The 13,780-nt window shown below is 39.1% G+C and overlaps 1 protein-coding gene across 1 annotated transcript in view; it reads right to left on the bottom strand.

The window, feature by feature from the left end:
- Positions 1 to 13,780, bottom strand: part of LOC136863901 (dynein beta chain, ciliary-like) — a 5,220,903-nt gene that overhangs the window by 4,608,845 nt on the left and 598,278 nt on the right. Inside the window, exon 9 of the mRNA XM_068226514.1 lies at positions 10,571 to 10,703. Coding sequence (XP_068082615.1) covers positions 10,571 to 10,703 — 133 coding nt within the window. The remainder of the gene's footprint in view (positions 1 to 10,570; positions 10,704 to 13,780) is intronic.

Below are 13,780 nucleotides of genomic sequence, written 5' to 3'. Positions count from 1 at the left end.
GTGTTCTATCTATAGTACAGGCTTTAAAAATAAGCTGCTTGTTCATTTCCTTCTACAAATAACAAGCATACCATCAATGTACGATAATCCCTTTTATCGTCTCAATTATGGACATCTTACATACACGTTACTACACTCGGTTACACTTGAAGTATTGTCTATTGTTCCTGCAGCTGACAAGATTCAGTGTAAACATAATGAAAATGTTATAACAATCGGAGAAGGAACTATAATTACTGTTCACGCAAAAGACAAACTACAATTTAAATTGGTTGAAGACGATGGTAAGCATTCAACGACTACTTTACCTTTACATATTGTGTTTGACTACACAACGAAACTCGATTACTCTATGATAGAATAAAAAGCGTTGAAAAACGTATTACAATACAATTATGGGTTTGTCCGCTCATAGATACAGAACAAAAGCTAAAGATCTACAGAACTTCTTTGAAAAAGGATGAATTGTTCAACGAATACTTGTCCGAAGAACACTCGTTTGGAAAAGAGGAGCCCTTCGAAGAACACCCGTTTGAAGAACAGCACCCATTCGACGAACACCCGTTTGAAAAACAGCACCCGTTCGAGAAACCAAGTACAATCTGACATAAAGAAAGACATATATGACAATCAATATCTTACGCAAGCTATTAAGAATGTAAAATATAAATATGATACGCTTAAATCAGGAGAGCTTTTACAAGAAAATCAACTTGAAAAAACATTTAGTTCTATATCCAAACCCCAAAACCGTCTCAGAAAAATCTAATTCATTCAACTCTCCTACACCACCTCCTATCAAACAAGAAGAAAGAGAAGAAATAGAAGAAACAAAAGAAAACGAAGAAAGAAATCTTCTAGAACAACCCTATGCAGAAGTTCCATTTATTTTTAAAGCACAGAAGCCAATAATAGGGAATATTGCTTCTTCTTATTTGGATTTATTTACACAACCACACAGTGTACGCGAAGTATTAGATCGAGTTTATGGGGTACGAAAAGAAGAAGCTAGATGGTTTCTTGGTGGTTGAGAAATACGTTTCCACGGTAACGACATAGTCATAAATAACAAAAGCCATAAAGGCACACGAGTTCTTTATGAATTAATTTTCAAATCCTTCCCCAATAATAGTATACACACAAAGAAAGATCTTTCAAATTATGTAAAAATATTAGAATCTACAAACGCACACACAGTTCAGCATCGATCGGATAAACAGTTAATGTCTAATCGAGGGTATAAATATACAAACATTATTAAACCACTCTTCTCTACTGAATGCTCACCATGTAGAAAAGGAAAGCGAACAGGCATGGGTCTGAAGTGGAAATATAATCATCAACAACCTATTGTTGACTATGTACACTGGGATGATCCTAATGAGCTTGTACAACGTCCATAGCTGTTAATGGCTTCTAAATTAGCAGGTCATACTGCGCACGAAAACGAAACTATATCTATTATTGAAGAACTTCGAGAAGCTCGAATCATTGCATAAATAACCAGTCTTCGTTTTACACCACATCAGAATGAGTGTTGACATCAGAGCTAATATTGCTAGAGAGTTACACCGCCCCGCTCGCAGACGTTACATGCGGCGGATGGTTATTACTAAAGGATTAGATGACCTACACCAAATGGATTTGGTAGAAATGATACCCTATTCTCGAGAAAATAATGGTTTTAAGTACATGCTAACCATTATAGATGTTTATTCTAAATATGATTGGGCTCAACCTTTAAAAAGTAAGAGTCGAAAAGAAGTTGCTGCAGTTTTGCGTAAGATATACCATAAGAGCAAACGATTTCCTAAACATATTCAAACAGAGAGAGGAAAAGCGTTCTACAATGCTGAGTTCAAACGATGGACCACATCACACAACATTAATCATTACTCAACGTACAGCAATATGAAAGCTTGTGTTGTAGAACGTTTCAACCGAACACTTCGTGAACGTATGTGGGGATTGTTTACTAAACAAGGAACACATTCATGGATACATAGGATACAAAAGCTTATCCATGATTATAATCACACCTATCACCGTACTATTAAAATGAAACCTTGTGATGTAAAAGACAATCGACTGCTTGCAACAGTGTATAAGGCAATTAAAACAGTAGATACTAGAAAGAGAAAATTTCAAGTAGGTGATATTGTTCGCATCAGCAAGCAAAAACGTCAATTTGAAAAAGGGTATACACCTAACTGGACTACTGAGCTCTTCACTATTTATAAGGTGCAACCTACTAACCCTGTAACATATCTCTTACAAGATTGTCAACAACACCTAATAGCTGGTGCTCTCTACACAGAAGAATTGCAAAAGACCAAACATCCAGACATCTAACTAGTGGAACGCATACTTCGAAGGAAAGGAAATAAATTGCTTGTAAAATGGTTAGGGTACGATGATTCTCATAATTCTTGGATTAAGGAAACCAATGTTTTGTAAGGAATAGATTGTAATAAAAAATTATAAAAGATGTAGAGCTTTTTTGTTTTCCCTTCTTCCTTCCTTCTGCTCTTAGTAATAATAAAAGGATACAGATAAAGGTTTAAGAAATAAAAAGATATAAAAAATAATTATATATTTACAAAAAAATAGTACACAAAATATAATAAAAATGCGTAAATACAAAACAATATTTAAAAAATATTTATACATTTAAAATTTTTCCAGATATAAAAATCTCCTTTGTTGTTTCTTTCCAAATTGGGTGCTTTGCAACACCCTTGCTCCTCATCCCTTATTTCCTCAACGCCCCTTTGAACTATTGAATCAAAACTGAAAAGTTTTTCGTTTGTTTGATGAATGTCTTTTCATCATTATGGTCATCACTACCTTCTTCTTCATTATCTAGTTCTTCTTCTTCCTCTTCCTCCTCCTTAAAGAGGAAAAGATTTTTTCCGCCGTTCCTCTTCTTCCTTTTCTTTTCTTATTAATTGCACCACTTCCTCAATCCATTTTACAATAGAACTACTGTGCAGCTCCTCCTCTTCCTCCTCCTGTCCTAGACTGCATTCCATCTCCTCCTCCTCCTCCTGTCCTAGACTGCATTCCATCTCCTCCTCCTCCTCCTGCCGCAGACTGCAGTCCATCTCCTCCTCCTCCTCCTGATGCTGCTGCTGCTGCTGGACTCTAGGAAGTGGTGGTGGTGGTGGTGGTGGTGTAGTCAGTATCTCCTGCTGCCGAAGGCTACCATTACAGCTCAAGTCCAACGGCATCTTCTCCTCCTGGTAATGTTGCTGTCGCTGCTGAAGGCTACCATCACAGCTCAAGTCCAATAGTGTTCGGACTTGAGGAAAGCTCTTCATCGTTGGCATCTCTTCCTCCTCCTCCTGCTGCTGCTGCTGTTGCTGCTGCTGCTGCTGCTGCTGCTGAAGGCTAAACCTCAAGTCCAGAGGTTTATAGAATCGCGGCAAGCTCTGTTTCACTCGTACCATATTGCTGTTGAAAAGTATTCCCTTCAACGTCTGATATGATTCTATAATACAGTCTACAAAACCCTCCAGCATATATACTCAATCTCTTACCCCTACTCTTAGGCACTACATGCTTATTCACTAGCAGGGCAGCGCGCGTGATGAAACCGTAGGTGGTTAGGCCAGGAGAGAGAGCGCTCCACCTGAAAGCGTACGTGCAAGCCAACAACGCTTCTAATTTTATAACACTTTCTTTTTTAAGCACTCCTGCAGCACCCGCATGCATTTAAAAATAAGAGATAACGATGTTGACTCAACAGGAGAGCACACCTGCACACATTTTTTAAAAATAACAAGGGGAACGATGCTGACTCAGCACGAGGGTGCACCTGCGAGGGGAATAATGCTGACTCAGTGGGGAGAGCGCACCTGCCACACAATAGAACCAAGGAGGGGAAGGGGGAGAGAAACGAGGCTGACTCAGCGAGGGGAGCGAGGGGCAACGATGCTGACTCAGTGGGAGGGCGCACCTGCATGCACGTTTAAAAATAAGAGATAAAGGATGCTGACTCAGTGGGGAGAGCGCACCTGCCACACGATAGAACCAAGGTGGGGAAGGGGGGAAAACGAGGCTGACTCAGCGAGGGGAGCGAGGGGGAACGATGCTGACTCAGAGGGAGGGCGCACCTGCATGCATGTTTAAAAATAAGAGATAAAAGAATGCTAGCTTAGCGGGAGAGCGCACCTGCCACACAATAGAACCAAGGAGGGAAAGGGGGAGGGAAACGAGGCTGACTCAGTGAGGGGAGCGAGAGGGAACGATGCTGACTCAGCGGAAGGGCGCACCTGCCCCACACACAGCTGCACAAAGGGAAACGTAACCCCGCCAAGGGGTGGAGGCCACATCTCTCCACCCTGCACGCGCGCGCGCTCACGCTCACCTCCCCTCCTCCTCCACCCCTCAGAGCACAGAACACACACCCACCCACCCCCTCAGCACCACCCGCCCCACCAATCAGAGCAAAGACCCCGTCCCCCACCTACCCACCCAATCAGAGCCCAGACCACGCCCCCCCCGCCCAACCCCCTCCCCAAAGTGGATTTGAACCGGCGTCCTACCACTACTACTGCAATTATGTATTAAATGTATACCTACTACAAGCAATATTGTTTTGAAATTTACGAATTATAAAAAGCAGCTGTGGGTGCCTTTTGTCCTCTGCGCAGACTTTGAAGCCATCCTCAAACCATTTAACACATGCGCACGTAATCCAGACAACTCCTTTACTAATACTACACGCATGCATGTCCCGTATAGCTTTGCGTATTATATCAAGTGTAGTTATGATAGTACGCTTAACAATTTAGAGCTGTATCGAGGACCTGATTGTGCTGAAGTACTTTTAGAAAGACTTGAAAGTGATGCAGAGCGTCTTATCCATATACTAACGTGCTATGAAACCACTCACAAAATTCAGTTACAAGAACATGAACGTGCTACAAAATGTAGTTTTTGTGATGGTAAATTTTCAGAAAATGACCCTCTAGTTTTCGATTATGACCATTTAACTGGCTTGTACATATGCCCTGCTCATAATACTTGTAATCTGAAGTACAGAGTTCTAAATTTATTCCTGTAATTTTTCATAACTTATCTGGTTACGACTCACATTTTATTATTTCACAATTTAGAGCTTCAGATGAAAAAAGATATAATCCCTCAGAACAAAGAGCATTTACAAAGTGCGTAAAAGTAGATGAGAAGCATAGTATAAAGTTGACTCGTTTCGCTTTATGGCAAGTAGCCTCGATAAACTTTCGAGTAAATTGCAACCAGAACAATTGACAGAAATTCGGCATGTTGTTTATCTTGATGCTAACATTCAGTATGGGTGGGCAATGAGTCAGCATCTACCATTAAATAGCTTTCGCTGTCTACCGCAGTGCGAAATTGATGATTTAGAGCTGCACACCCTAGACGATGAAGCTAATAATGGCTATTTCTTTGAAGTTGACTTACAGTATCCTAAAGAGTTACACACTTCTCATAATGACTTACCGTTCTGCCCTGCAAATATGAAGTCTCCGTACATCACATCAACAACAAGGATGCTAATTGCTAATTTGTGTGATAAATCTAAGTATATCATTCATTACCGAAATTTAAGCAGTGTTTGCAGCATGGTTGCAGTTAACAAAAATTCATCGCGTACTAGAATTCAATCAGTCACAGTTGCTAAAACCATATATCCATCTTAACATTTATTTAAGAAAAATGCAGCTAACGACTTTGAGAAAGATTTCTAAAAGCTCATGAATAACAGTGTGTTTGGTAAGACCATAGAATATGTTGACAAACGAGTTGATGTAAAATTGATTACAAACTGGGAAAATATTAAGTGAAGGTATGGTGCTAACAATTTAATAATAAACCAAATTTCCACAGCTGTACCATCATACATGAGAATTTAGTTATTATACAGATGAATCGTGTTAAGGTTAAGTACGACAAACCTACCTACGTCGGCTTTGCAGTACTTGAATTGGCTAAAACACTCATGTATGAATTCCATTACGATTATATGATGAAGAAGTACGCTCATAATGCACAATTGCTCCACACAGATACCGATTCGTTTATTTACCAAACCAAATCTGTTGACTATTACAATGATATAAAGCCAGACTTAGGTAAGTTTGATACTAGTAACTATCCTGAAAATAATTATTAGAATCTACCACTAGTAAACAAAACATTTCTAGGAAAAATGGAAGACGAATGTGCTGGAAATATTATCCATTCATTTGTAGGCACTAAATCCAAATCATATTGTATAATGCTCTGAAATCAACTACAAATAAAGAGATTGAAAGGAATTTAAAAGCATGCAGTTCAGAATGAGCGAAGTTTCGAAAATTATAAAATTTGTATAAATAATAATCCACCTATTTTACATAAGCAAATGGCTGTTATTAGAAGTAAGAAGTATCTATTGTACACATATTTAATTAATAAAGTAGCACTTAAGAATGAAGATTGTAAATGGTTTGTCATTCGAAATTCTACCAACACACTAGCCTGGGAGCATAGTAGTATTGATAGGTACTACTTCACGTAAAGCAGATGTGTGTGTGTGTGTGTGTGAATATTATGCTAGAGCTATGTACTTCGTAATATATACGTTAAGCTGTCTTACCTCACAGATAACAGTATTTAATCCGAAAAGACTGGCGCATGGGTGTTTTTGACCCGAGATTTAAATATTAGCCTATAATTCTGATTGGGTCGACCCTCGTTTCCTGTCGCCTTCAGTACTTTCCTTTCTGACCTTGGACTAAATCCTGAGAAAATACACATGTTATAGCTTTTTTATCATGCGAGCTATTAGTGTGTTACTCTCTGGCGGTTCAGATTTACCCAAGGCGCCAGTCAAATCAGTGCTTATCTTGATAGCTGTGTCGATGGATTGGAATAAGGAACAAGAACGTTTAAAACGATTTAATTGGTGAAGTGTTTAAAGAAGATGAAGAGGAGGAAGCAATCGGTGGACAGGTAAGTGAAAGTGAAGATGACTGTGTGTGAGAAAGTGAGCTTAGCAAAATATTTGCTGAACAATAATCGGCTTGCTTTCGTCGCAACAATACGTAATAATTAAGTAAAGTCATCTTAGTTTTGTCCAACACAAAAACAGACCACAGTATTCAAGTAAATTTGCATTTGATAATTAAGTGACTCTGGTATCACATGTTCCGTGGAAAGGAAAGACCGTGCTGCTTCTATGAACAATGCAGCATGACGAAGCCATTGATGGAGGAACTGGTGACAAACAGAAGCCGGATATGAATACATTTTACAACTGCACAAAGTCTGGCGTTTATGTTGTTGACGAGCTTTGTGCAACGTACAACGTTGTACGTGTGAGTACCCGCTGGCCACTAACGGTATTTTATGCCATGCTGAATGTAGCTGGCATAAATACTCTGATTGTCTACCAATCAAAGGGACTTGATGAAGTAGTTAAACGAGCTTTTTTCAAGCAAATGTCTCAAGAAATGGTCCACGAACACATGAAAAGCCCAGCCGTAATGGAGCATCTTCTTCGTTCACTAAGGTCGAAGATAGCTGGATATGCAGGTGTTGAAACTCCGATGACAGGACCTCCAGCTACGAAAGGCCGAACAAGATGTGTGTATTGCCCTTCCAGTGCTGAGAGGAAGACGAGCAATTGTGGAATAATGATTTCAGGTGAACACAACACTTCCATGTGTCTCCAGTGTACGAGTATCGCTACCAGCCAGCGTGAATAATAGGGCACATTTTGGACAGCCATGAATTCTTCAGGAATACTGGTAAAGATTTGTGAGTGATAGAAAACGTTTATTGAAACATGTGTTATATATTCATGTGAATATTTCTTTGAATTGTTAATCCTAAGTGACTGAAATATTGAAGATAAATACTTCCCTACCAATATTAACGCCTATTTTACAATTCATGAAATTATTGCAATTGTTTTGTAAGTAATTTTGAATACATGTTTAAAAATCACATTAAACGATTTCGAATAGTTCATTAGAACCGTCCAGGTGCAAATTCATTTCGTCCATAGTGCATGATGGCTGAAAATACATTTTTTAAATCCGGGTCATACACCCATAGGCCAGTGTTCGCGCTGTATCTCTCCGCGCCAATCCCCAAGGGTTAAACACAATTTATTGTATAAAGAAGGGATAGTGTAGTACAGCAAATGATTCAAGCTGAAACTTCTACATACAAGAATTAGCATCATTAAATTAAGAGAATCGCATTTTTCTTTAAGAAGTGTGAGGTACACCGACATTGTAAGATGTACATATATGAGGCGGAAATGACTACAGCAAATGATTCAAGATAAAACTTGTAAATACAAGATGCAATAAATAATGTAGAATTAGCATATTCTTTTATTTTAGATTACGTATTCCTTTGTCTACATGTGTGTAATACCTTCTCCTCATACCACTCGAAGAAGAGGAGGCTGTTACATTTTTTAAGGAAGTATGTCAAGAAGGAAGCAGTAGAACAACACCGACGGTATCCCCTACCTGTCGTAAGAGGTGACTAATTGGAGCCCCCCCAGGGACTCTGAACTTTGGAGCGTGGGTTTGGCGTCTACCAAAGCCCTTATCCCTTTAACTAGCACTCCTATAACCTGAATTTAATTTATACTTTCATCAGGGAACATATGTACAGCTATGCGGAAATTATTTTTTACTGTGCTACGGGTAAGTATTATTCCATGAAGAAGTTTTTAAAAGATTAGCATGGCATCAAATCCTAGGAATACAGCGGCTACAAGACTAGGAAGAGTAGATTTATTGATTGGAATCATTTGATGTTTGCATTAATAAAGAGGACAGAATGTAAAAAATGAACGTAGCTGTACCCCCTCCATGCCAGATTCCCCTTTACGCCTTACACATCTTCCTAGTACCATGTCAAGTACTGGGAGGTTAATACGTGGTCAGCATAACGTTAGGCCTCCAGGGGTATCGAACGTAAAGTGTAGGTAGACCATACTCGTAAATCCTGAAGGGCTAAAATTCCAGCACCACATTAGGTATTCAGTATGAAGATAAGTACCTGCATGTATGTACTCAAGTCGCGAATTTGTACGAACAATGCACTTTGTATTCCTTGTGTCAGCAAATACTTCCTACTGGAGTGTGCAGTCTTAGCATGCTAGGTAAGAAAACAATGAACTCGCTATTTCATGTTTCCACACTTTTCCTGTTAAAACTTGACTTTAGCACCCGATCTGATTTCTGTGTACATCCTAAATTTATCACCGCAGTAGTTCAGACTCAATCTCCCCGTTAGTTATCAGCACCAAAGTCCCCAGATCATGTCTACTTAAGTTGTGCCTTTAACTTGAACGCTAATTAGAGTGTTAAAAACAGCGCTTGGTTTAGAAACTAACTTCCCTTAGAGAAATATCTCTTGCACATGTTCTAAACATCTGTTGTTCGATTCTAGTCTGTTCGAATCTATCTCTCTTACACATGTTCTAAACACTTGATGTAGCTTCGTAAGTATGTCTTAGAGTGTTGAAAACAGCATCTTGGTTTAAAAATAATAGTATGTTGAGAAGGACACCTTGCTGGCAGCTTGCTTACTTGTCCCGTAGCAGTAAGCCATGTGCATGTAGTTAAAGATGGTGCCTGAGGGCTGTCCAAAAACCACGTGGAAATTGCCGCCACCACATTTCAAAGGTAGTAGCTAAAGATAGCAGCGCGATGCTCTGTTGATTCAAGATGGCAGATGTCAAAAGGCACGTGGCTTTAAGAAGCACGTGGAATTTCCAATTGCCCTCCACCGCATGCATATGGATAAGGTTTAGTGCCGTATAGATGGCAGCATGATGCTCTGTGTATTAAAGATGGCGGGTGTCAAGAAGCACGTAGAAATTGCTGCCACCAAATTTCAAAGGTATTACTTGAAGATGCTTTATTGATTAAGGATGGCCGCTGACAGCTGTCAAAAGGCACGTGGCTTTCAAATTACCCTCCACTACATGCGTCAGGATGAGGTTTAGTGCCGTAAAGAGGGCAGCACGATGCTTTGTTCATTAAAGATGGCCGCTGTCAAAAAAGCACGTGGCTGTCAGTTTGACAGCTGTCAGAAATGCACGTGGCTGTCAATAAAGCACGTGGCTTTGTTTACAAACATGCCCTTGCCAGAGGTCAATGTGGTGGAGGCCTCCTCCGAGAGCGTGTGGTGGCGGTGGCACTCGAACCCATGACTTATACTACTCACGCCCAGTGAATATAATATCCTGTCTTCGCTGTCTGATGGTTCGTTACAGGATTAAGCCTCTCGTGGATTCCCTGGTGCGGTCCGCTGTTTCATTTTCCTGAAACGCCTTACGTGACGCTTGCTTACATCCCTCGCTTCAGATCCCAGCGAAATTTCTTTTAAAGAAGATGAAATTCCTCATATACCTTCTAGTCCTTTGTTTATGCCGCTGTCGGGTACAATATACAATATTACTAAGAGACATACAATATTTGAAATTTAGCACATTATATTTGTTTCATTGCAGTACTAACACTTTCAAATGTGAAGTGTTCTGAAAACCGTACAAAGTGTTTGTATAACATACCTGTAATTTTTCTAGTCGGTTTATGAAGGACTGGAATCTCTCAAACACCATATTGGGATGAAATGTCCATGGAACCGGTTCGCGATCTTTGAAATATGAGGCCAGGTTTTCCTTCCGCTCGTCAAAGATATCCCTGTTGAAATTAATGAGTAATTTTGAATTTGCAACTGCTTATGCCATGAATCACCAATCACAATCTAATTATAGGGAGTGAATGAGTAGACTGTAAGGCGCAGTTCTGACACAAATGATTTTACATTAAAATAGCAAATACAAATTATTTCAAGATGAAATACAAATGTTAATCAAAAAGAGTGTACATGAGGAAAGAAGAGCTTGGCAACCAATTCTTCGCTTCACGTTTTACTCAAGAATGAAGTAATCGATTCAATAATGAGAAGACAATCTCAGGTTCGCAAAAATCAGAACAATCTAAGTCAATGACATGCAACATTTATAAAGTTTCTTCAGCGATTTTTGATGAAGTTAGGAACGCCACATGAAACCGAAGAGCTATTTCACCACCGTCTGCCGTGTTTCACTGTATGGTGTTGCATACAGAGACAGAACATCGATTCAGTTTAATGGAAAATATATAAACCAGTGTAATATATTGGTTCTTGTATACCTTTCAAACTGAACATTTCTATGATTTGAGATATAAGCCAGAAACAGTTTCAGGTACAGTGCATGTCCATTTTCATCATATAATACGTACCCGTATCCGCAAATATATGCTGCTAACGCATTGCTCAGTGGTCTGGAAAAATGCAATTCAGATTTGGAGATTGCCAGGTATGCTGGTAAATGACGGATATTGCCATGTTTGCTGTGCAAAGAAAACATGTAACTGTTTCACCGTTATGCAATGGTTAAGAAATCTATTAATCATCTCTTAATTACGCCGGAATATTTAAGTCGCATCATATCAATGACCCTAAAATTGTCTCCCCTTAGCCTCTACCCCTACCTACCCCTCCGTCTATTCACCTTCCCGTTTCCCCTCAAATACCCCTCTCCAACCTGCCGCTTCGTCCTTCGACACTACTAGCTCTAAGTTAGTGTGTCATTGACAGCAGGGTTAAGTGTCAGACAGCGACCCCGAAGGGTAAGCTCGACTTCCCGTTACTTCTTTACAAAGTTTTCCCCTTCCCAGTCTTAGCATCGATTAGTAAATATTTTTCCTATTCTTTCTATTTTTAGATATTCCAATTTAACACCCTTAAGGACGGATGCGAACTCACTTTAAGTACATCGGGATATCCTTCATATATTCCATTTTCGGTGATTGATCATTTTGGCTACTTACTTGTTATCAGATTCATACTTTGGATCACCAATAGACAATGATATACACGTTGCTGTCGTTGGACGCAAAGTGTTCCAGATGAAATAATTTCTTCACGGCTCAGTTTAAGCTATTTCTTTTGAACATCTCAACTACCATTATCGGGTTGTTTTTCCTTTAATAGTCCTTTGAATATTTTAAAATAGTGTTAATTTGTATGACGCCACCTGGGATCATTCCCACTTACATTAGTCCATTCCCAATATTACAGAAGACTAGTGCCAAGTGATAATTCAAGGATTTTAATGTGGACTAAAGTGTTGCACAATGTATTTATGCTTCTAGCTCAGGGTTTACAAACACATTTTATTTAATGATTGTGTCATTATTTTAGTTTAACTTGTGTAAATGAATAGCAGAAGACGCCCGAGTCATACGGTCGAAACTCGTCCTGTTTGTATAAAATGTATATAGTGACAAGGTGGAATAAATACATCAAGTTTCAAACTATGATTGTTAAAAGTGAGTTACATCCATCAATACGGACAAAAAAGGAAAATATTGCTTATACTTCAATATTCTCATTAATCATTAAATGTTTAACAAAATTCAGCCATTAATATCATTTAAATTTCACATCACTAAGCCATTTATTTGTTCACACAATGGTTCATCATTACAAGACCTAGCTTCATTCCCTTCATCACTTGAAAACAGGTCAATCGCGCAACAGTACTGGTATTACGTGACACAATCAGCTGCTGCACTCACAAGGAGCGGGAGAACACATGTTGAGGTTCTTTCATTTGTCTGCTTAATTGGGGATTGTGGTGCAATTGTTGCATGTTAATGTAAAGGGGTGGAATCAGAGGTAAGGCTTTTTGACTGTGATGGAGAATGCTGTAACTGTCCGTTCTCCTAAGGTTCTCATTAGAGCAGACGAAAGTTAATACCTGGGGACACATGAATATAAATGTAAACTATATGTGGCTAGCCCGCAAATAGAATTAATTATCATTCCATGGGTTCCCATTCCTCTACGTAATGTTTGGGCGTCAGCGTTACAGTTTTAAACAAATTTGTAAAGCAAAATTTATATTTACTAGCATAAATACTTATACTTAAATTACAGGGGTAGGATTTTAAATAATTAACCATTAAGTATCGCTTAAGAAAGAAAACTAACGCAATATATAATACACATGAATTTATTATACAAAAAAAATAAGATGAATCGGAAAAGTTTCTTTAAGCGTGGAGGGATTTAAGAATTTATGTTACTGAAATTAACTGTTGCGTGCTTTATATAATTGAAGCTCACCAATTGCAGCTTCCATTGAGGTCATCTATTTTCCGTGGTTACTCGTTCCCTTCTTCTTGTTGTAGAATTGGCTCCTTGGACATCCTTCCTTCCTTCTGTGATATGATTTTGGTCTATCTGGACTAGCACTCCCTAACTGCCTAGCCTTTAAGTTAGACATTGCCCCTATACTTGTGAAAATTGATCAGCGTTGATCGTAGGAGGAGAAAATTCAGAGATATGAATTTTTCCATGTTATCAGAAATCTCAGTCCAACTTAGCTAATCTACTGATACTATACAGGCTTGTACCAAATGCATGGACTTGAACTAAACGTAGTTCTTCGTCCAGAATATTTACTGAATATCTCACAAGCCGTAAGCTTGTTTCGTCTCACTTAGATCCGACAGCACCAGAGCAGCTAAGTACTGTGTCGAAGCGACAACACACTGTCCGAAAATAACTGTCTCTCGAAGCGACCACTCACTGTCTCAAATATCAATAACGTAATTGACGTTCTGGTAGTGATGTGAGTGTCTTATACCCGGGCTCTCCCCCTGTTTGTAATTGCTCAATACCAATCACAATATAACGAAGCATCTGATTCGTAGATCGCATTATT

The sequence above is a fragment of the Anabrus simplex genome, chromosome 2 (assembly GCF_040414725.1).
Source record: "Anabrus simplex isolate iqAnaSimp1 chromosome 2, ASM4041472v1, whole genome shotgun sequence".
Lineage (NCBI taxonomy): Eukaryota > Metazoa > Arthropoda > Insecta > Orthoptera > Tettigoniidae > Anabrus > Anabrus simplex.
The sequence above is the reverse complement of the archived record's forward strand: the minus strand, read 5'-3'. Positions and strand labels throughout refer to the sequence as shown.